The sequence below is a fragment of the Neolamprologus brichardi genome, chromosome 16 (genome assembly GCF_056152115.1).
Source record: "Neolamprologus brichardi isolate AB-2024 chromosome 16, ASM5615211v1, whole genome shotgun sequence".
NCBI classification, from domain to species: Eukaryota; Metazoa; Chordata; class Actinopteri; order Cichliformes; family Cichlidae; genus Neolamprologus; species Neolamprologus brichardi.
In genome coordinates, this window is record NC_142119.1 from 32,600,372 (window position 1) to 32,623,419 (window position 23,048).

General features: G+C 39.9%; 1 protein-coding gene across 24 annotated transcripts in view; it reads right to left on the reverse strand.

The window, feature by feature from the left end:
• The window catches only part of neb (nebulin), a 69,445-nt gene that overhangs the window by 42,759 nt on the left and 3,638 nt on the right, over positions 1 to 23,048 (reverse strand). For 20 of the 24 annotated variants that reach the window (XM_087829890.1, XM_087829873.1, XM_087829881.1 and 17 more), the window contains 60 exons: positions 22,659 to 22,703; positions 21,878 to 21,985; positions 21,628 to 21,735; positions 21,329 to 21,433; positions 21,129 to 21,233; positions 20,872 to 20,976; positions 19,162 to 19,266; positions 18,450 to 18,554; positions 18,251 to 18,358; positions 17,680 to 17,796; positions 17,243 to 17,344; positions 17,051 to 17,158; positions 16,856 to 16,960; positions 15,829 to 15,927; positions 15,211 to 15,315; positions 14,997 to 15,104; positions 14,789 to 14,902; positions 14,494 to 14,691; positions 14,230 to 14,337; positions 14,019 to 14,117; positions 13,783 to 13,887; positions 13,562 to 13,669; positions 13,159 to 13,470; positions 12,836 to 13,042; positions 12,632 to 12,736; positions 12,428 to 12,535; positions 12,030 to 12,341; positions 11,693 to 11,899; positions 11,508 to 11,612; positions 11,283 to 11,390; positions 10,885 to 11,196; positions 10,557 to 10,763; positions 10,349 to 10,453; positions 10,080 to 10,187; positions 9,675 to 9,986; positions 9,366 to 9,572; positions 9,154 to 9,258; positions 8,948 to 9,055; positions 8,543 to 8,854; positions 8,243 to 8,449; positions 7,074 to 7,178; positions 6,834 to 6,941; positions 6,423 to 6,734; positions 6,092 to 6,295; positions 5,856 to 5,960; positions 5,653 to 5,760; positions 5,144 to 5,455; positions 4,836 to 5,039; positions 4,587 to 4,691; positions 4,281 to 4,388; positions 3,888 to 4,199; positions 3,579 to 3,782; positions 3,341 to 3,445; positions 3,138 to 3,245; positions 2,633 to 2,944; positions 2,336 to 2,539; positions 2,132 to 2,236; positions 1,714 to 1,821; positions 307 to 618; positions 10 to 213 (listed from right to left, as the gene is read on the reverse strand). In XM_087829890.1, the coding sequence (XP_087686016.1) occupies positions 10 to 213; positions 307 to 618; positions 1,714 to 1,821; positions 2,132 to 2,236; positions 2,336 to 2,539; positions 2,633 to 2,944; positions 3,138 to 3,245; positions 3,341 to 3,445; positions 3,579 to 3,782; positions 3,888 to 4,199; positions 4,281 to 4,388; positions 4,587 to 4,691; positions 4,836 to 5,039; positions 5,144 to 5,455; positions 5,653 to 5,760; positions 5,856 to 5,960; positions 6,092 to 6,295; positions 6,423 to 6,734; positions 6,834 to 6,941; positions 7,074 to 7,178; positions 8,243 to 8,449; positions 8,543 to 8,854; positions 8,948 to 9,055; positions 9,154 to 9,258; positions 9,366 to 9,572; positions 9,675 to 9,986; positions 10,080 to 10,187; positions 10,349 to 10,453; positions 10,557 to 10,763; positions 10,885 to 11,196; positions 11,283 to 11,390; positions 11,508 to 11,612; positions 11,693 to 11,899; positions 12,030 to 12,341; positions 12,428 to 12,535; positions 12,632 to 12,736; positions 12,836 to 13,042; positions 13,159 to 13,470; positions 13,562 to 13,669; positions 13,783 to 13,887; positions 14,019 to 14,117; positions 14,230 to 14,337; positions 14,494 to 14,691; positions 14,789 to 14,902; positions 14,997 to 15,104; positions 15,211 to 15,315; positions 15,829 to 15,927; positions 16,856 to 16,960; positions 17,051 to 17,158; positions 17,243 to 17,344; positions 17,680 to 17,796; positions 18,251 to 18,358; positions 18,450 to 18,554; positions 19,162 to 19,266; positions 20,872 to 20,976; positions 21,129 to 21,233; positions 21,329 to 21,433; positions 21,628 to 21,735; positions 21,878 to 21,985; positions 22,659 to 22,703 (9,462 nt within the window). The remainder of the gene's footprint in view (positions 1 to 9; positions 214 to 306; positions 619 to 1,713; positions 1,822 to 2,131; positions 2,237 to 2,335; positions 2,540 to 2,632; positions 2,945 to 3,137; positions 3,246 to 3,340; positions 3,446 to 3,578; positions 3,783 to 3,887; positions 4,200 to 4,280; positions 4,389 to 4,586; positions 4,692 to 4,835; positions 5,040 to 5,143; positions 5,456 to 5,652; positions 5,761 to 5,855; positions 5,961 to 6,091; positions 6,296 to 6,422; positions 6,735 to 6,833; positions 6,942 to 7,073; positions 7,179 to 8,242; positions 8,450 to 8,542; positions 8,855 to 8,947; positions 9,056 to 9,153; positions 9,259 to 9,365; positions 9,573 to 9,674; positions 9,987 to 10,079; positions 10,188 to 10,348; positions 10,454 to 10,556; positions 10,764 to 10,884; positions 11,197 to 11,282; positions 11,391 to 11,507; positions 11,613 to 11,692; positions 11,900 to 12,029; positions 12,342 to 12,427; positions 12,536 to 12,631; positions 12,737 to 12,835; positions 13,043 to 13,158; positions 13,471 to 13,561; positions 13,670 to 13,782; positions 13,888 to 14,018; positions 14,118 to 14,229; positions 14,338 to 14,493; positions 14,692 to 14,788; positions 14,903 to 14,996; positions 15,105 to 15,210; positions 15,316 to 15,828; positions 15,928 to 16,855; positions 16,961 to 17,050; positions 17,159 to 17,242; positions 17,345 to 17,679; positions 17,797 to 18,250; positions 18,359 to 18,449; positions 18,555 to 19,161; positions 19,267 to 20,871; positions 20,977 to 21,128; positions 21,234 to 21,328; positions 21,434 to 21,627; positions 21,736 to 21,877; positions 21,986 to 22,658; positions 22,704 to 23,048) is intronic. The other 4 variants (XM_087829871.1, XM_087829872.1, XM_087829887.1 and 1 more) reach the window with 3 other exon arrangements.

The following is a 23,048-nucleotide window of genomic DNA, read 5'->3' on the forward strand; positions in this document are numbered from 1 at the left end:
ACACGTTACCTTGTTCATGATATCAGCATTTGTTTTGGCTAAGACTAAAGGCATGGAAGTCATGTCTGTCTTATATTTCAGTGTTTCAGGTCTCTGCTTATAGAGACGGTCGCTGAGAATTTTTGCAGCGTTCTTGGCCTTCAGCACGTCCAGTGATCCAATGGGGATCCATCCAACACCAACAACCTCATCCAAGTCAGCTTTGTATACAGCCTAGAAAAGTATACATGAATTCGAACATCAGAACACAAGAATAGTGATAAAATCAGCAGCATGGTTCACTGAGTATCCCGCAAAAGGACTTACGTCACTCTGGAGATCGTAGGCCTTTCTAGCCTGGACCACATCGTTGGAGTCTGGCAGGCACGTCCACTGGTGCAGGTGAGTTCTGTAGTTGAAGTCGTTGACTTGGATCTGGCATTTCTTGGCCAGTTCCAGATTGAGCATGTCCACTGGCAGGTTGAACTTGGTCTTGGACTTGTTGAAGTCCTTCTTGTACAGAGCATCACTGGCGATCTTGGCTGAGTTCAGAGCCAGCATGACGAGGGGGTCGTCCTGGATGCTGCGAGCGCCGATGTGGTGACCGACTTGCTTACGGTATCCTGTCTTGTACTTGTACTGGATAAAATTAGCCGAAAAAAAAATTATGTTACAAGTAGAACATTGCTTAAATTATGTTAAAGTGTCACTAAACAGACACTTAGTACAGTATGACCACCAGAGATGGGCAGTAACGCGTAATCTGATTACTTTTTTCATGTAACGAGTAAAGTAAGGGATTACTATTGCAAAAACGGTAATTAGATTACCGTTACTTTCCCATAGGAACGCTGCCTTACTGCGTTACTAACACCGTGATTTTTTGCGAGAATGTCTCATGACAGTGACATAAGCGAGTGCAACGTTCGTGACAACAGCTGTGTGCAGATCAACAACGGATCATATATCGAGTGCGGGAGAGTATGAGCGTGCAGCGTTTAAAGCGTGGAAGTACTGACCTTACTTTGAGTTTGATTCCATAAAAAGTGACAAAAACTTTAGTGTCCGTTGTGCGTGGGAAGAAAACTTCTTTTTACAGCGAAAAAACCCCTAAACTTCCAAGCTAGCACCTAGTGCGCAACAACATAATGGGAAATTCACAGAGAAGCTGCCGTATCCTTCCACTGACCGGCACACCTGCACCAGGGTAAACCTCCGCCTGCCGGACTCCTGCTTTACAGGTGAAAATAGAGCAACAGGACCGCTAGTCTTTGACTTTATTTATTTTCTGCTGTGTTTTACTTGCATCTATTTGAATGAGTGAGTGGAGCGCAAAAAAATATTTTATTTTATGTGCTGGAATGTGCAGAAAATAAGTTTAAATGTTAAACAAATTTCTTCCAGTCAGAGAATGGTGCATATAATTAAATTTTTGCTTGATGCATAAAGTTAAAAGATTAAAACTAACAAAACAAGTTTTAAAAAGAGACTTTTCCATCTGATTACATTTTGTATGATGGATTATGCAGAAAAAGTAGAATTTGGCTGAAAGATCTATCACTTTATCACCTATTCAGGGTGTAAAGCGTGTTTTTAAAAAGTAACTAAGTAATTAATTACTTTTGAAAATAAGTAATCAGTAAAGTAACGGGATTACTTTTTTGGGGAAGTAATCGATAATTAGTTACTGATTACTTTTTTCAAGTAACTTGACCAACACTGATGACCACTCACGTCACTGATGATTTCCCTGGAGCCCTTAGCAGCCTTTACAGAGATTGCATCCACAGGGAGGAAATAGCCTTTCTTGATAGTGTCTTCATATCCTTGTCTGTATAGTTTCTGCAAAATAAGACATATGCACATTTTTTTAACTAAACTTCAACCTTTATTTACTTTCAATGTTCTAGTTTTGGCACCTCATTATAAAGTGATAAGGTTTGCTTAAGGGATCATATTCGCAAAGTCTACTGTAAGAATATCAGTGTGCTAGTAACTCAAGCCAAAGCATTCTGAATGAAGCTTAATGTCTTAATAAGTACACTTAACTCCTAACAGGTATTTTCCAATTTTTTGAAATTATTATAATATTGAAAATATTTTGAAAGTATTCTTGTTGACATAATAAATCATGCTCTGAAATGATACTAACTTTGCTCATGGTTATTGCATTTTGTTGTGAGAGAACGATCTCAGGAGTGTCAGGTTTAATGTGCAGCGTGGTCTTGTCCTTCTCCCATGCTTCAGTGTAGAGGCGCTGGAAAAAAACACAAATAATGCAGCGTTAATTAATCATTCTGACAAAAGTGATAACCAGATAGGAATGGCTTTGAAAGTCTTTAATGAAGAATTCTACCTTGTTCATGGTTAGGGCGTTATTCTTTGCCAGCACAAGATTCATGGCATCTACTGGGCTGGTAAATGGAACTTTGCTGGGATGCAGGCGGTACTTCCTTTCACTCAAAGCTTCTGCAGCCTTCTTAGCTTTCTCCACATCAAGCGAGCCAATGGGGACCCAACCCAGGCCCTGGAGCCACTTCAGGTCAGCTTTGTAGACAGCCTGGCATACACGGCAGAACAGCCTTGTGATATACTTTGTAGCACAAACACAGAATTGAAAAGCAACATAAAGAATCATGAAAACAACTATTACATCACTCTGCAGGTCATATGCATGTCTGGCCTGGACAACATCATTGGAGTCTGGCAGGCACGTCCACTGGTGCAGGTGAGTTCTGTAGTTGAAGTCGTTGACTTGGATCTGGCATTTCTTGGCCAGTTCCAGATTGAGCATGTCCACTGGCAGGTTGAACTTGGTCTTGGACTTGTTGAAGTCCTTCTTGTACAGAGCATCACTGGCGATCTTGGCTGAGTTCAGAGCCAGCATGACGAGAGGGTCGTCCTGGATGCTGCGAGCACCGATGTGGTGACCGACCTGCTTACGGTATCCTGTCTTGTACTTGTACTGGACGAAAAATAAAATAATATCATCAATGTCATTGAAGAGTTTTATACACTGTGTATGATGAATTTTATTGATTATTATTTTCTTATACATTTACATATGACCAAGCCCTTTACAGTGCCGTATCAAATCTATCATACCTATATCACACTATTATTTATTCTTATGTAAATAATTCAGATTAAAGACACACATCACTGGCAATGTCCCTGGAAGCTCTCGCCGCAATGACGGAAATGGCATCGTTGCGCAGATCATAGCCCTTCTTCTTGGAGTCTTCATATGCCTGCTTGTACTTTTTCTGTAAGGAAACACAATGATCCAACAGATGGAAGTTATATACATTTAAAATTCACAAGTGATGTGAGTCTTTGTACACCGCAAATGCCTACATACCACACTGTAGTTAAAGTTGTTTGCTTTGGCCAGAAGGACGTCCATAGCATCGGGCATGATATGGATCTTTGTCTTCATGTTGTCCCAAGCTTCAATGTATGCTTTCTGCAGTAACAAAAACAGATAATGAGCGACTGTTTACATTACTACTCGTAAATGTATATATACATTTTATAATAACTTAATTTAAATACAACATCCAGTTTGGCTGATGTAGATTTCAAATGGGATTTCATACCTTGTTCATAACCTGAGCATTGGCCTTAGCCAGTACTATGGGCATGTCTTCAGTGGTTATTTTAAACTTGTAGTTGCTCGGGTGCTGACGATACTTTCTCTCACTCAGGACCTCACCAGCTTTCTTCACCTTCTCAACATCTAACGAACCTATTGGCACCCAACCAACACCCTGCAAAATCTTCAGATCCTCCTTGTAAACAGCCTGGAAGAAAAAAAGGATTTATTATGATTAAAAATATTCCAAAACTGGAAAATATATTTATTAATTAACATGATTATTTTACACCACTGAAATTCAAAGACTCACATCACTCTGCAGGTCATACGCATGTCTGGCCTGGACCACATCATTGGAGTCTGGCAGGCACGTCCACTGGTGCAGGTGAGTTCTGTAGTTGAAGTCGTTGACTTGGATCTGGCATTTCTTGGCCAGTTCCAGATTGAGCATGTCCACTGGCAGGTGGAACTTGGTCTTGGACTTGTTGAAGTCCTTCTTGTACAGAACATCACTGGCGATCTTGGCTGAGTTCAGAGCCAGCATGACGAGGGGGTCGTCCTGGATGCTGCGAGCACCGATGTGGTGACCGACCTGCTTACGGTATCCTGTCTTGTACTTGTACTGTGAAAATAATGATTGGAGTTAGCGGGGTCTGATATTTAAATATAAAAGTGTATCATTGTTCAGATCCAGTGAGCTTACATCACTGGCAATGTCCCTGGAAGCTCTCGCCGCAATGACGGAAATGGCGTCATTTCGCATATCGTAGCCCTTCTTCTTGGAGTCTTCATATGCCTGCTTGTACTTTTTCTGTTCATGATCACAAAAAACAGATTTTAAACATGTAATAAAAACAACAAATAATAACGTTCAGAATCATAAATACTTAAATACCTGCCTTGACATCTTATCAAGATATTAATGCAATAAATTCAATGATCTGAATTAATTATTCAAAACAAATGTTTAAATTGCTTAAACAGTAAAACGTTTTAATTTCCTACATACCACACTGTAGATAACATTGTTTGCTTTGGCCAGAAGGACGTCCATAGCATCGGGCATGATATGGATCTTTGTCTTCATGTTCTCCCAGGCTTCATTGTATGCTTTCTGTAATCATGGAAAAATGTAAACATTATCAACCATGAAGCTGTGCACAGAATCATTTCTTTACCATGTCAGCATTAGTACTTCACCAAAGTCCTTCTGTATTAGTTATACTTTGCTGCATTTTGAGTGTTATTGAATTTTTACCTTGTTCATAACCTGAGCATTGGCCTTAGCCAGTACTATGGGCATGTCTTCAGTGGTTATTTTAAACTTGTAGTTGCTCGGGTGCTGACGATACTTTCTCTCACTCAGGATCTCACCAGCTTTCTTCACCTTCTCAACATCTAACGAACCTATTGGCACCCAACCAACACCCTGCAAAATCTTCAGATCCTCCTTGTAGACAGCCTGGAGGAAAAAAGGATTTAGTATGATTAAAAATCTTCTAAAACTGTAAAATATATTTATTAATTAACATGATTATTTTACACCACTGAAATTCAAAGACTCACATCACTCTGCAGGTCATATGCATGTCTGGCCTGGACCACATCATTGGAGTCTGGCAGGCACGTCCACTGGTGCAGGTGAGTTCTGTAGTTGAAGTCGTTGACTTGGATCTGGCATTTCTTGGCCAGTTCCAGATTGAGCATGTCCACTGGCAGGTGGAACCTGGTCTTGGACTTGTTGAAGTCCTTCTTGTACAGAGCATCACTGGCGATCTTGGCTGAGTTCAGAGCCAGCATGAGCAGAGGGTCGTCCTGGATGCTGCGAGCACCGATGTGGTGACCGACCTGTTTACGGTATCCTGTCTTGTACTTGTACTGGATGAAAAGTAAAATAATATCATCACTGCCTTTAAACAGTTTTATACATGCTGTACAATGGGTTTTATTATTTTTAAAAATTCATGTATGCATTATGAAACCCTATAAATCAATATCAAAACTAATATATTTGCACTATTATTATGATACAATTATTATATTTTTTATGTAAATAATTCAGATTAAAGACACACATCACTGGCAATGTCCCTGGAAGCTCTCGCCGCAATGACGGAAATGGCATCGTTGCGCAGATCATAGCCCTTCTTCTTGGAGTCTTCATATGCCTGCTTGTACTTTTTCTGTAAGGAAACACAATGATCCAACAGATGGAAGTTATATACATTTAAAATTCATAAGTGATGTGAGTCTTTGTACACCACAAATGCCTACATACCACACTGTAGTTAACGTTGTTTGCTTTGGCCAGAAGGACGTCCATAGCATCGGGCATGATATGGATCTTTGTCTTCATGTTGTCCCAAGCTTCAATGTATGCTTTCTGCAGTAACCAAAATGAAAAAAAAAAGACAAAAAGTACTTACATTGTGACCTCTGTGTGAATTTTACAATAACGTAATTTACATACAACATCCAGTATGGCTGATGGAGGTTTTAAATGGGATTTCATACCTTATTCATAACCTGAGCATTGGCCTTAGCCAGTACTATGGGCATGTCTTCAGTGGTTATTTTAAACTTGTAGTTGCTCGGGTGCTGACGATACTTTCTCTCACTCAGGACCTCACCAGCTTTCTTCACCTTCTCAACATCCAATGAACCTATTGGCACCCAACCAACACCCTGCAGCATCTTCAAATCCTCCTTGTAAACAGCCTGGAAGAAAAAACAAAAACCAAGAATGATTTGCAAGGGTTGAATCTGGTGGACAACAAAAATGATATATAGTAAAAAACACAAGTTCTGCAATATAATAATATTATCATAATATAAATATGCTCACATCACTTTGTATGTTATACGCATGTCTGGCCTGGACCACATCATTGGAGTCTGGCAGGCACGTCCAGTTGTGCAGTCGGGTGATGTAGTGGAAATGGTTGACTTGAATCTGGTTCTTCTTGGCCAGTTCAAAGGCCATCATGTCCACTGGTAGGTGGAACTTGGTCTTGGACTTGTTGAAGTCCTTCTTGTACAGAGCATCACTGGCGATCTTGGCTGAGTTCAGAGCCAGCATGAGCAGAGGGTCGTCCTGGATGCTGCGAGCACCGATGTGGTGACCGACCTGCTTACGGTATCCTGTCTTGTACTTGTACTAAAAAAGCAATAGTGTGACGTTTAGTCACCAAACAGCATATTAGAATAAATATTCATATAAAGTAATACAGTAAAGAGAATATAAACTGACACTTACATCACTAGCAATTGTAGTGGAGGCTTTAGCAGCTTGGACGGCAATGGCATCGTTACGAAGATTATGGCCCTTCTTCTTGGACAGTTCATGATCCAACTTGTACAGTTTCTATAGCAAGAAAAAATGTCAAAAAGGAAAACATGTCTACCTTCAAATGGCCATGCTAATAGTATTAGTGTAATTGTTCCCCTAACTGTCATCTATATCATTACAGACAGGAAACTGCGTATTATACGATACCTCACTGTAGTTCTTCCTGTTATCCCGTGCCAGAACAATGTCCATTGCATCAGGCATGATATGGATTGAAGTCTTGTCTTTTTCCCAGGCTTTGATGTAGGATTGCTAAAGAAGCAAAATGTAATTATCAGCTTCACATAAAATAAAGAGAAAGTACTTTTCAGTTATATTCATGACCAGTGTTGGGAAGGTTACTTTTAAAATGTATTCCACTACAGATTACAGATTACAGATTACATGCCCCAAAATGTATTCTGTAACGTATTCCGTTACGTTACTCAATGAGAGTAACGTATTCTGAATACTTTGGATTACTTAATATATTATCATGCTGTTTACAACTACATGAATGTACTATTGCTGTGATTTATTACTGTTACTGAAGGTTACTCGCCATACCAACACCAACAAGATTTTTAGATCTTAATATAAAATGAGTAACAGCAGGTTGACATTAGGTAAGGCTGCACTTTTTGCAGCGATTTCGTATAGAAAACTGTTTGCGCGTGTATAAAACAGGTCCGCGGCTCCGAACCGTAGTAAAGGGACCTCTGGCTAATACGTCGGGTTCGTGTCGTCGGGCTTGCAGCCGAAAACTAGCTTTACTTTGTTGTCTGGGTCAATTTTGTATATATATATATATATATATATATATATATATATTTACATGCTTCCAGCTCCCGTTTCTGGTCGGAGACAACTCACATAACGGGTATGGCAGTCCATTCTCCCTGCAGCACGGACTACACTGCCCATGAGGCTACATTCTTTAGAGCTATGCCTGTAACACTCTACCTATTGCCTTCATATTAAACAATTTTGTGAATAATTAAAAAAAATATTTCTTCACGTCATTATGCAGCCGCAAGTAGGGGTAACATGTGCCGCGAGATTGAGACACGGGCATTAGAGCCTCTTAATGCGTGTTTTGTTTGGGTTTCCACCGGTGTGGAATTACCAGAAATATAGAGTTCATAGTCTTATGAAACAGGAAAAGACCGCCGTGTAATCCATTCATTTCAACAAAGTAACTGTATTCTAAATACCACCTTTTTAAACGGTAAATGTAACGGAACCCAGTTACTCATATTTTGTATTTCAAATACGTAACGGCGGTACATGTATTCCGTTACTCCCCAACACTGTTCATGACAGATTCTCTTCTGTACCTTATCCATAATCTGGTTGTTGGCAGTGGCCAGTGTCAAGTCCATAGAGTGCATATCTTTGGTGAATTTGAAGTTGGTAGGAGGCTGACGGTACAGTTTCTCATTGAGGGCCTTCCCTGCTGATTTTGCTTTCTCAACATCCAGCGATCCAATAGGGACCCATCCTATTCCTTTGAAGTAGTGCTCATACTCACTCTTGTACTGGTTCTGCAGGGAATAGACAAATGTTTATTTCACAGTGCAGCACAATAATGGTAGCAATCGTGTAAAATTGTTATCTGTTCAAACTTTTATACATACATCACTGGCAATAAACTGCATGTTACGAGCAAGTTCCAGGTTCATGGCATCAGGCAGGAGAGCATTAGTGTGCTGAATCTGTCTGTATCCAGCCATAGTCTGAGCAGCAGAAGCCTGCTTGGCATGGACCACACTGACCATGTCCACTGGGGAGTGATACTTCAGCTTGGACTTGTTGTAGTCCTTCTTGTAGTTCTTGTCACTCTGCATCTTTGCCAACTCCATGTAGTGAACCAGCAGAGGATCATCCTGGAGGCTGCGGAAGCCAACATGGTGGCCTCTCGCCTTCTCATAAGCCAATTTGTACTTGTACTGTAATAATAAATACACACTTGGTCAGCATGTGTGATGGGCTGTAGGAAATAAACCCCTTGACTTGCTACATTTACTTTATTATCTACTTACGTTGCTGGCAATGGTGGTGCCAGACTTGGCAGCCAGAATGGGGATAGCATCTGCTTTGAGGTTGTAGCCTTTATTAGCCATCTCCACAACACCAGCTTTGTAAAGTTTCTGAAATTACATACAACTAAGGTAAGTGATTTGCATTATTAACAGCCTAATAAATAACAAGACTCAGTAGGTTCATTAATTTGACGGATTCCCCTTACATTGCTCATATTGAGGGCATTAGCCTTTGCAAGGAGAATCTCAGGAGCATCTGGCATAATATGAACAGTCAGTTTGTCCTTTTCCCATGCTGCAGTGTATGCTTTCTGCAAGAAAAAATCAATAGAAAAATCAAATAATAGTGTCAGTTCTGAACAATGTTTTTGACAATATTGTGTGGCTTTGTTCTCCAATTAAAGTTAAAAGATTTCACCTTGTTCATGATCTGATTGTTGGCAGTAGCCAGAGTCAAGTCCATAGAGTCCATCAGCTTGCTGTACTTGAGGTTGGATGGATGAGTGCGGTATTTCTTTTCACTAAGAATTTGACCGCCAACTTTAGCCGTCTCAACTGAAAGCGATCCAATAGGGACCCATCCTATTCCTTTGAAGTAGTGCTCATACTCACTCTTGTACTGGTTCTGAGGGGAATACACAATTGTTTTTTCACAGTGCAGCACAGCTATGCACAATAAGGGCAGTAACTGTGTAAAATTGTTATCTATTCAAATTGTTATACATACATCACTAGCAATGAGCTGCATGTTACGAGTAAGTTCCAGGTTCATGGCATCAGGCAGGAGAGCATTAGTGTGCTGAATGCGTCTGTATCCAGCCATAGTCTGAGCAGCAGAAGCCTGCTTGGCATGGACCACACTGAGCATGTCCACTGGGGAGTGATACTTCAGCTTGGACTTGTGGTAGTCCTTCTTGTAGTTCTTGTCACTCTGCATCTTTGCCACTTGCATGTAGTGAACCAGCAGAGGATCATCCTGGAGGCTGCGGAAGCCAACATGGTGGCCTCTCGCCTTCTCATAAGCCAATTTGTACTTGAACTGTAACAATAAATGTGCACTTGGTCAGCATCTGTAATGGGCTGTAGGAAATAAACCCCTTAACTTGCTAGATTTGCTTTATTGTCTACTTACGTTGCTGGCAATGGTGGTGCCAGACTTGGCAGCCAGAATGGGGATAGCATCTGCTTTGAGGTTGTAGCCTTTATTAGCCATCTCCACAACACCAGCTTTGTAAAGTTTCTGTGAAAACATATACAATGACAGAAAGGTCACGCTACAGTTAAGGATCATACATATATTATATAACCATGGCTTACAGCCTAATGGTTAGATAAGATATAGATGTTAAATCATATAAATAATTGAATAAATAATAATAAATATAATTTGTAATGCCTTACATTGCTCATGTTCAGAGCATTAGCCTTTGCCAGCACAATCTCAGGAGCGTCTGGCATGACATGGGTGGTCACTTTGTCCTTCTCCCAGGCTGCGGTGTATGCTTTCTGTAGGTTAAGAAATCAGTGAAAGGGGTCAATCACAATTTTTATCACGAACAAGACTATCTCTATTTTGTGACCCTATGCAACACATCTGAAAATACTGCACCTTGTTCATGATCTGGTTGTTGGCACTAGCCAAAGCCAAGTCCATGGAGTCCATCAGTTTGCTAAACTTGAAATTTGATGGATGAGTGCGGTACTTATTTTCACTCTGAATCTGACCGCCAACCTTGGCAGTTTCAACAGCAAGCGAGCCAATAGGGACCCATCCGATGCCTTTGACAAAGCTATTCCAGTCAGATTTGTAATCATTCTGGAAAAAAAGTAATGACGCAAATTACTTCCCAAGTAAAGATTAATGATCTTTTGTAGTTCAAATCTGGTTTTGATTATTTTTTTAAAAAGGCATGCATATGACTATCATTGCTACTTACATCACTTGACTGGAGGTTCATGTTGCGACACAGCCGCAGTTGCATGTTGTCAGGGAGAAGAAAGTAGCTGTGAGGGATCTTCTTGTATCCAATCATTGTCTGAACAGCAGAAGCCTGCTTAGCCTGAACCACACTGAGCATGTCCACTGGGGAGTGATACTTCAGCTTGACTTTGTGGTAGTCCTTCTTGTAGTTCTTGTCACTCTGCATTCTGGCCACCTCCATGTAGTGAACCAGCAGAGGATCGTCCTGGAGGCTGCGGAAGCCAACATGGTGACCTCTTGCCTTCTCATAATCTTTTTTGTACTGGACCTAAAGAAAAAGAAAAAGTGATGTGTTGATTGTTTCTTTTTTACAGTTAAATGTAGTTAAATTTATTACATGCATTTATTACATACATTGCTGGCAATATGCCTGCCGTGCTTGGCATGCAGGATGGGAATAGCATCAGGCTTCATGTCATATCCCTTGGCAATGTCTTCCACCCACTTGTGCCTGTAATGACTCTGCAAATAAACAGCAAAGTGTTACTTTTTGCACAACTATGCTCATATACACCTTGAACCTCAGGAAATTGCTATTGCTTCGACTTGCATATTCAGTTAAATAATTTGTGCGCTAACCTCGCTAATAGTCTGGGCATTAAACTTAGCCTGGAGAAACTCGGGGCAGTCAGATGGCAGATGGTAGGTGTGCATGAACTTCTCTCCAGAAGCTTTGTATGTAGTCTAGTCAGGAGACAGAAACAACAGTGAATGTTTAAAGAATCTCTACATAAGTATCTTCTGTTAAGAAAAGGGATTCTTACGATGTCCATCTGTTTAGAGTTGGCCATAGCCAGAGTCATGTTCATGGCATCGGTCTTGCTTGTATATTTGAAATTACTGGGGTGCTGGCGGTAATTTCTTTCATCCAGTGCAGCTTTAGCGGTTTTGGCTTTTTCAACATCCAGAGAACCAATAGGGACCCATCCTATACCTTTAGAGTAGCTGTTGTAATCTGACTTGTAGACATTCTGTGGGTATTTAGAGAAAATCAAAATTAATCAAAGGTCATAATCAAATATATACATATATGTAATGCTATATGTGTTGTTCCAGGATGAGACCAATATATAAAGATAACAAGATGAAAAGAATACACACGTCACTCTGAATCGCCATCATGTTGCGACACAGCTGCAGGTGCATGTTGTCAGGAAGAAGAATGAAGCTGTGGGGGATCTTCTTGTATCCAATCATTGTCTGAACAGCCGAAGCCTGCTTAGCCTGAACCACACTGAGCATGTCCACTGGGGAGTGATACTTCAGCTTGACTTTGTGGTAGTCCTTCTTGTAGTTCTTGTCACTCTGCATTCTGGCCACCTCCATGTAGTGAACCAGCAGAGGATCATCCTGGAGGCTGCGGAAGCCAACGTGGTGGCCTCTCGCCTTCTCATAGGCCAGCTTATACTTGTACTGTATTAAAGAAAATGCAATGTAAGTAATATTATTAAATGCATTAACATTTAAAAATTATTATGAAAAGCATAATTCCAGCTTACATTGCTGGCGATGTTTCTTGAACTTTTGGCTGCTACGATGGGAATGGAATCCTCTTTCACGTGATGTCCTTTGAGCAGATCTTGGCGGTGAGAATAAGTGTAATAATTCTAAACAAAAAGGTAATCAGCAATATTGTTACAAAAACATTCCCAATTAAATTTCTTTGTATGTTTCATATGTGGTTAAATCAATCTGCAGCGAACCTGGCTGATGTTGGCAGCATTGTATCTGGCTTGCAGAAATTGGGGGGCATCAGGAGGGAGATTGTAAGTGTGCATGAACTTCTCTCCGCTGGCTTTGTACTCTTTCTGTGTAATTACAGTGAAGGCAAGAATTTATTTCTTCTCTGAAAAGGATTAAATTTTAGATATGTAGCATAAGTCATTATTTTGTTTTGTCCTTCTCACCTCATTCATGATCTTAGCATTGGTCTTAGCCAGCTCCATGCTCATGGAGTCAGTAGTACTGGTGAACTTGATGGTGTGAGGGTGCTGCCTGTACTTTTTCTCATTCAGAGCTGCTGCTGCCGTTTTGGCTTTTTCAACCTCCAGAGAACCAATTGGAACCCAGCCAATACCCTTGACCGAGGTCTCATAATCCATCTTGTAGTTGTACTGAGAAGTAGAAAAAATCCCAAAAAACAAGAAATTATTGTCAGACCAAATACCATTTTTAGAGAGTCCATAAGGTTTATATTGCCATTAAGTCACAAGCATTGTTAATAACATACATCGCTGGAATTGTAGTTCATGTTGCGAGCAAGTTGCAGACCCATAGCATCGGGGAGAAGAAAGTATTTATGGTGGTGCTGCTTGTAGCCAACGTAGGTCTGCACTGCTGAAGCATTTTTAGCCTGAACCACACTGAGCATGTCCACTGGGGAGTGATACTTCAGCTTGACTTTGTGGTAGTCCTTCTTGTAGTTCTTGTCACTCTGCATTCTGGCCACCTCCATGTAGTGAACCAGCAGAGGATCGTCCTGGAGGCTGCGGAAGCCAACGTGGTGGCCTCTTGCCTTCTCATAAGCCTTTTTGTACTGGACCTAGGAGTTAAAGCACATAGAGCTTCTCTAGTTTTTTATATGTAACAATTATTTAAAAAGTGCAGCAAATTTGGTCTTTCAGAAAACTTACATCACTGGCAGCATGTCTGGCAGCTTTGGCAGCAATAATAGAGATGGCATCAGGCTTCAGGTCGTAACCCTTAGCAATCAGCTCCTGCCAAGCAGACTTGTAGTAATTCTGAAATCACATAAAACATATAAACAATGTTTAAGGCATGTATCCATTATAGCTTTACGCAAACATGAACAGATGCATTGATTGATTTTGCTTTTTTTATGTGCATTCGTCACCTTGCTGATGTTGTAGGCATTGCACTTGGCCTGAAGGAACTCTGGGACATCCGGGGGCAGAGAGTACTTCTGATGGATCTCCTCTAGACCTCGCTTGTAGAACAGCTATAAAAGAATAAATGTGACAGGGCAGAAATTAAAAGAAAGTAAGAGCAAACAAGAATCTTCCTAAAAGGGATCTTGGAAAAATGCAGAAGGAATTCTTTCTCCAGTATGAACAGTGACGCTTGACTCACATCGCTCCTCTGAAGCTGGTTGACTTTGGCCTGCATCATGATGGGGTGGTCGTCGATAGATGTGAAGGGGATCTTGTCTGGGTGTGTTCTGTATTTTTTCTGAAGGAAAAGAGTAAATAAATATTATTATTTTAAGGACCTATCAGCTCTGAAATATGCATTTTGTTATTACCATGAGAGCAGATGTAAAGAAGCCATGTTGCACACATACCTCATTGAGGATCTCTGCAGCTTTCTTAGCCTTTTCCACTTCCAATGAGCCATATGGGACCCATGGAGTACCTTTGGTGTAGCTGTTGTAGTCAGCCTTATACTCATTCTTTGGTGCAGAGAAACACACAAAACCAAAACAAATGTTGATGAATATTTAAGCCCACAATAGCACATCAGTACATGTTTTCATATTATGATGAAAAAAGCAGAACTTTAGCAAAACTGTGAGCAGTTGGAGTCTCTAAAGTCTGTTTGGACTTACATCACTCTGGATAATGTTGGCTTTCTTGGCCAGATCCAGCAGGACGCTGTCAGGTGGAAGGAAATAGTTGGTGCTGATGCTCCTGTAACCAGCCATGCTGGAAATTGCCTGGGATTTCTTAGCCAAGGTGACTGACAACATATCCAATGGTGTATGATACTTGGTCTTTACTTTTTCATAGTCTTTTTTGTATTCACGCTGTGAAGATATTAACAAGAGATTACTCAATTGCCCTTCTTTTTAACCCCCATAAATTAATATTTATTAAAAAATATGACATCAACTAATAACTTACATCACTCTGGATTTTGGCCACATGGACAGAGTGCAGCATCTTCGGATCGTCGTTAATACTGAGGGCTCCAACCATCTTTCCCTTGTTCTTCTCATACTCCTTTTTATATTTAACCTAATAATGAACAGAATTTATCATGGATTAGAATACATAACAGGTACTGCAGGTAATTTATCTGTTGAAGCAGTTGTTGAAGTAGGATACTTACATCACTGACGGCGTTTGTGTGAGCACGGGCAGCAAGGATTGAGATGGTATCCCCTTTGATCTCAAACTTTTTCGCTTTGGTTTTCTCCCAATCATACTTATAGCAGTTCTGCAAGAAGAAAGTGTGCCATTCAGGAAATTGAAATCGACAGTATGAGAAATCAACGCTGATACGAGTTAAATTTTAGAGATATGTAAATATGGCAGTTACTTACATCACTGAGGTTAAAAGCGTTAACTCTGGACTGGATGAAGAAGGGGTAGTCTGGGGGTAGACTGTTCTTCATTTTTATTTCCTCGTACTCTGCCTTGTAGTTTAACTGCAGAAGAACAAAATGGTAATATTACTGTGTCAGTACTGCTCAGGGTATATTATCTGATCAGCTGTTATTTGACTTTCTGTCACTGGAGGGCAGTAGTGTGCTATCAGGGCTCAGAGATGGTGACTGTTGCTTTCTCCACCTCCCCAACCCCTGTCTGATCACAGGGTTTATTCTGGGCCAACTGAATGCTTGTTTCTATTTATACTACAGAGAAATGGCTCTCCAGTTTCCATGGCGCCCATAGAAAGACAGCTGGGCTTCATAGATGATTGAGCAAATTTAAAGGTGATCTGCATATCTAGGAGAACTGGATCGACACAAGCTGATGATTGCAAGAATTCCAGACCATAAATGGACACCGAGAAAACAAAATAGTCACATTAACGTTACTATTATATGCAGGTATCACCTAAATGTTCAGTGGGTGTTGGTGAGCTTTACTGTACCAGTTTCAATTCGAAACTTTCCTACATTAGCACCAAGAGGAAGTGGTCCAAAAAAGGTACATACGTCACTTAGCTGTTTGGCGTTGATGGCGGCTTGAACTTGAACTGGTGAATCCACCACTTGTGTAAATTTCACTGTGCCTGGATGTTGCCGGTAAACTTTCTGAAAACCAAAAGATCAAAACAAAATTATTGATTGTCCATATACATATAAGAAATCCTGTCACGATCCTGGGTCTTATGACCCAGTGTTTTGAGTTTTAGTTCTTTTGATGTTTATAGTGTATGTTTAAGCTTATTAGGTTTCCTATGTTCATTTGCTTATTAGCTCCCCCTTGTGTTTTCAACCCCTGTGAAGTCTCCCTTGCCCTTCGTGTGTTTCATGTCTGTGTGTCTTATGTTGTCATGTCTGCCTCTCATGTTTCCTGTTTTATTTTGAAGAGATCTCGTGTTTTTATATTATGGATTATGTTTTGAGTCCTTTGTTGTACTGTTTCTTGTTTCCCTAGATTTCAGTTATGGTTATCATAGGTTTAGTTCTTTGGCTTTGTAATATGGCTTCCCTGTGTTCAATGTTGTGTCTGCTGTGACCTTTTTGTACCATGTTTCTGGTCCCTATGTTCTGTCTTCTCAGTTGCTGTTAAGTTTGCATGTTTAGAGTTCAGTCAGTGTGTTTCCTGTTTTACTTTGAAGGTCCATGTCTCATGTGAGTGTTTCTAGTTTTGCTTCCCTTGTCTCGTCCAACCTGATTACTCCCAGCTGTGCTCTCCTTCTGTGTCTCATTCCCTCGTTATCCCTCTGTGTATTTAAGCCCTGTGTTTCTCTTTGTCAGTGTCATAGTCTCCCTCATAGCTGTGTGATTGTTCCCTGTGGCTCCTTGTGCTTTAGTTTTCCCAGTTTAGTTTAGTATTGTTTTTTGTGTCCCACTCCACGCCAGCAATAAAGCTGTGTTTTTTTAGTTCACTTTTTGTCTCTGCGAGTTTGCGTTTGGGTCCTACTCTTGCCTGCACACAGCCGTATTGTGACAAATCCAAAAAGAACCTGGATCCATTTTATTGCAAAGAACAGTTTTATAATCAGCGACTACTCACATCGTTGCATTGATGAAGTTTCTTCGCAGCTTCGTATTCAGGCGTAATTGTTTGAGGAAAGAAGCATCTAGTTTTAATGTCTTCATAATCAGATTTATATAGTTGCTGTGAAATACAAAAAGCAAATATTGTGTTATGAGGAAAGGCTTGATGAGAAATATATTAATACATGCTCAAATGTTTTAATGCACAAACCTCATTTTTCATTTCCTCGACTTTCTGGCAGTGAAGCATATAAAGGTCCTCATAGCTTCCAATGTAGTGGCCCTTCACCTCATTTTCATACTTATCTTTGTAATGCATCTAAAAGAAAATCAAAACGTGTGTTAAAAGAGAAACACAAGTGGTTCATATTCAAAGCAATTTTAACTCAACGAGCTCTCTTACATCAGAGAACTGCTTAAGTACTGAGTCCATCTGAAACTTGGGCGTGTCACAGTAGTTGATGCTGAAACCCCTGGATTTCTCGTAGCTAGCCTTATATACTTTCTGGAAAGGAAACGGCAAAAACAAAACAAAGTCAAACAACGATAAAAAATATATGAGCAGCTACGTACATACTTGTGGTACAGGAAAAACTACAGGAGAGTAACTGCAAACAACAAGCAAACACTATGTAATTCACTTCCACTTATCCAATTCAGGGTCGTGGGGAGGGGCTGGACTCTATCCCAACAATAACAGGGCAATTGGCCCGGTAATTTAAGCAATAATTAAACAACAGCCTAAGATTTTATAATTTAGTTTTCCTGAAAAGGCAAAAGGTCTATCTTTTGTCACAGAAGAAAAATAAACTTTCTGCACAGGGCTCTTTAGACACCTACATCACTGAGGATAGTGCCAGCATATCTGAGCTGCCTCAATAGAGGATTCTCTGTGGCGGGGAGCGTGTTGTAGTCAGACTGTGCTTTTTTCTTCTCATACTCCTTCTTGTATTGGACCTAAAGACAGAAACAGATCACTGTGAGTAAAAAAAGAGAGGAAAGCGTGATAATGAGGTGTGTTCACATGGTTCAAAATGATGGCACAGTTGGTTGGCCGGCTAAGAAGTGTTTCTTTCGCATTTCTTGAAAACAATGCATGTTTCCCCCGTGTGTGAACGTGTGGGTGGCTATGAGGTGCAGAGCAACTGAAAAGCTTTGTCACACAGACTCGCATTTTATTCCTGCGTGCTAGTAAAGCTACAGACCAAATGTGCGTGGTGACAGTAAACCAAATGTGGATCTCTCAGTCATGCAGTGTGGGCACAATACAGTGTATCCCTGCGTCAGAGTGGTCTCTTGACTCACACACTGCTCTGAGACATGGGTCAACTCTCTGTCGTGTCTTCCACATGAGATCGGGCCTATAAAAATACTGTGTTACCTTTGTGTTTGTGCGTGTTTTCGCGCTTACCTCACTAGCGGCAATACGAGCCTTCTTGTTTACATCATAAGTGGGCGTTTCTGTTTGCATGAAATAAATTTGGTCTTTTGTATCCTCATAATGTTGCGTGTATCTTCTCTGAAAGGAAAACACACAACAGTTATGTACAGAAAAAGGACAAAGAAAAGCAGAAATCTGAAATCCTTTCCTTTAAATAGGGAATTCTTACGTCGCTGAGGTTCTCCATTGCCACCCTGGCAGTCGCCACGTCGAAGTAAGGAGTCTCACACCACTGACCCTTTACATTTTTATTGTAATCTTCCTTGTACTTAAGCTGTGAGGAAAAGATGGCAATTAACATAAGAATGTTTTTTTTTTATTAAAGGATAAATGAATAAATCTCATATGTTTATATAAACACATTAGGAATGATTGGAATTCCTGTCATTGTTAGCCTCTCCCACCCAGCTTAGTGTTGCTACTAATATCAGAGAGCAGGTGGACTGATCCCTTTCTCAGGGTTGGTTGGTGTCTGGGGCTCCTGCTTCAGTGCTTACACTGTGCAAGGCCCAGTTTTCTGACTCTAAAATAAGCAAAGATATTTATTACTCCCATGTCTAGTTGAAGACTAGATGAACACTGTTAATCCTAGAAAAGTTGATGAGTCTAGCGAAAACAGATGCACTATACAGATAGGGTTTGACAATGGATTAAATAATTGTGTACTGGTCTCATATTGAATTTATGGTATTTTGGATTTTGATCTGTAGTGCATACTCCTCTACTCTTATTAACTGAAAGCACTGAACATTGCTTTCAGTAAAAGTTTGTGGACTTAAATATCTAATCTATGTATATTTACAGCTTAATGACAAGAAAAATTCATCAGTATATCTACCTCAGTCATAGCGGTTTTTGTTTGGTTTAAAATTGTTACTTACATCACTGCGCTGTTGGGACACTTTCTTGGCCAGCTCCATTTCAGGAGGATCAGGCAAGGAGGTATACTTGGCCTTGCGCTCATGGTGGCCCTTCTTATAGTGAACCTGTCAATCACAACAGGAGTTAACATTTACTAAGACGCTCAATTCGTCAACATCCATACCTGACTTTCATGCACAGTTTGCCTCTACCTAAATAGACTGGTAATTTCCATGCATCGGGAAAAAAGTTTAACAACACAGAACCCAAGAGGAAGGAGACGTACAGATAACAGGTGTAATAAGAGCTTGACCTGATATAGCACCATGCACGGTATATAATTTTCAATATAAGGTATTTACTGATATAATCAAATTAAAACATTAAGAGATGGTAGAAACACCCTCCAACGATATTACGAGTTTTGAGTCTTTTCTAGTTTATCACCAGAGGGCGCTCTGCAACTTCCTTGTTAGCAACGTGTTTGAAACAGCACAATCACACCAACCAGCTGATCTGAGCAGAACGTAAGGTTTTGTTACGTGACTTGTCATGGCACTAAAATATTATTATCTTTAAACTGCAGTCACATATTATCTTAATAACAACTCATAAGTAACAACACACAACAAATGTTGGAGAAATTTTTTTCCTGTGTCTGAAAGAAAAAAATACTGGCCGATTCTTAAATCTTGGTCATCACCAAGTATCATCGTCACTGATAGAGGATAAGGTCAAAAAGTATCAGATCGATACTTTGTGATCCTATCTGTACGGAAGAGGATTAGTATGGAAGAGGATTAGGGCCACCGGGGGGAAAAAAAGCGGGCATGTCTTTTTTTCTTCTTTTCTAGAATTCTGAGATTAAAGTTGGAATTCTGATTTTAAAAAAAACCTCAGAATTCTGTGAAAAAAGTCTGAATTCTAAGAAAAAAAGTCAGAATTCTGACTTTAATCTCAGAATTCTGTGAAAAAAGTCAGAATTCTAAGAAAAAAAAGTCAGAATTCTGACTAATCTCAGAATTCTAAGAAAAAAGTCAGAATTCCGAGAAAAAAGTCAAAATTCCAAGAAAAAAGTCAGAATTCTGAGAAAAAAAAATCACAATTCTGACGTAAATCTCAGAATTCTGACTTTTTCCTCAGAATTCTGGAAAAGAAAAAAAAATGATGTGTCCACTTTTTTTCCCAGTGACCCTAGTCCTCTTCTGTATATCTCATATCAGTTGGGCTCTAATTGTAAATTGTCCTAAATGTAAGTTAAACTGTGATGTATGACACATCCGAGTCAGCACAAACAAGTGGACACTGAGAGGAACATTTCAACATCTTTACACACACCATACGTTTTTCGTAATTAACAGTGTGGTAGTTGTCAATTGTCTTGTAACACTACAAGAAATAACACTAGTAACTGTCTAAAATAGAAAGCTCTAGGTGGTGTAATTCTATGTTGTAATTTGCGTAATTTTATTTGTCTGTATAAAATGTTTTTGTTCTTTCAAAAAGCAATTTAATGATGCAGAGATAGTTAAAATTTATAGATTTGAAGAATTAACAACTTATAATATAGTATATATCATATTATAAGACATATCAAAACAGAGGACACATTAAAGCAGAGGCTGACTCAATACAGTGGTTTTTTTGTTGTTTTTTGCAGATATAATAACCACAAACACACATTGAAAATCTGAATAACACGACAGATATAGATAATAAATTTTACTTACATCACTAAGGACCTCCTGAGCCTTGGCCACCCTACGGAGCTCAGGACTGTCACTGTAGGGGTAGTACATGGTCTTATCTTCATCCCAGGCCTCGGTATAAAGTTTCTGAACAAGGTGTAACGTTATCACTTACTACGTGAATATAAAACATTTTAACAAATATTATAGAATTGTTAAATTATGCAATTATGTAATTTGGAATTTTTTTTTAAATTTTGGACTTAAAAGTCAGCCCTTGAATGCTACACTGGACTTACTTTGCTGTAGTTAGCAGCATTCTTCACAGCCTGAACCAGCTCAGGAGCATCAGGAGGCAGCAGGTACTTGTCCTTGGTCTCATCCCACTTCTGTCTGTACAGAACCTATAAGAGATAACAACAGCATTTGTGTTATACAATCAGCATTAACGTCATATTTATTCATTCTCTTTGTATGTTGGGAGATTTGGGTAACTTACCTTGCTGATCAGCTCAGATACATGCTTGACGTGGGCAATCTCTCTTGCTTCACCGTCGTACAAGCTGGTTGTCCGAGCTTTGTTTCCCTCCATACGGTATTTAACCTGAAGATAATGCGTGTTATTTCAAATTATTCCTCAGTAAAGGAAGATCCAATCATATTTGAGACCAGAGGCTTATTTTTATGTTTTATAGTCAAATATAGATCATAGAAAATTTGTTCTGAATCTGCTAGTCTTAAATGTGCCTTTCAATAACCAATAAGTGTCTTTTGTATTCATCATATCTTAAAGAGTACCTCGCTAAGCTGCTCCTGGGCCTTCCTGATACGAATCATTTCAGGCGTATCAGTAACGATGGCAGGAGGTGTCCCTTTGGACATTTCATAAGCCTGGCGATACTTATTCTGTCAGGGACAACGGTCATAAAATTTAAGTAAGTAATTAATGTCATACAAAGCAGGAAAACAACCAACAAGTAAAAGCAAGTAAAAAGTCAAATAAATGTGTATATATACATGCACATAAAAACTCAAACTTGTTTCTTACGTGGCTGAACTGCTCCAGCATCTTCTGGCTATGGGCCAGGTATGGAGTCATGAACTTGGAAGTATCCACCTTGACCTTCTTCCTTACTTTCCTGGTGGGCAAGCCAGACTGGGAGAGGACAGAAGAATACAATTAACGACCAAACTAACACATGGATCTCGTTTTATTGATCCAGGAAGGAAAACGACAGGGAAAGCAAAAGGACTGGTGATACTTTCAAAAAGCAGACTTTTAGAGATTTTATTACACTTTAATGCAAATGTGTTGACTGGACAATGATCTGACATTTTCAATATGAAGCAGGATTCCCACTGCTGTAATTACTCACCTCGAGTTAGTGAAATTATTTAATCATCAACAATTTATTCTATTTGGAAGGACAATGGAGATTTTGTATACTAAGGTTACGCCTGCTGAAATGTAGATGAATGAAAGACAAACCCAAGGCGAGCACTTACACCTACATTTTAAATGACTTGCATGCAACACAACATTGAGCAGCACATATCCACAAAGGTTACACTATCATATTATATTTGTTGGCCAGCAAAGCTGCAGGAAACCAAATTACAAAAGCCATGTATTGTCTTAGTAAAAATGCTGAATCTTAACATATTCAACTTATTATTTAGCTCTAAAAACCTGCCAAAGCCAAACAAGAGAGCACATTATCTATACTCTATATACACATGCAGGAAAGAAGGGGGATGCACCATAAGCCACGGGAGACAAGGGTCTCCTGCCCTGTTTGAACCGTTGTGCCTGGGAGGAGGTGTTTTACCTGTAAGAACTGAGTCTTGTGCTCAGTGACAGTCGTCGTTGACATCTGCTCAACATATTACAAATATAGGAAACACTCTGGGTTTTCAAAATTTCCAGGACAGATTATGGGAGAAACAGCAAATATATTTGTTTGGATTGAGGGTGATTTTTCCACAGCTCTGGCATTCATCAATTACTGCCACTGCCACTTTCAGCACTGCGAGTAAGAAATCACTCTACACTGTATCGCGTTAGCAGCTGTTCTAGCAAATGCCCCCAGGCAGGCTAATAAGTAGAAACAGAGAAGGTTGTCATCGGGGATTTTTGGTGTAACCTACTTATCACCGGTCCACTCAAATAGAGTCACCTAAAGGAGGGGCAAAATTTCCAAAGGGGAAAATACTATGGC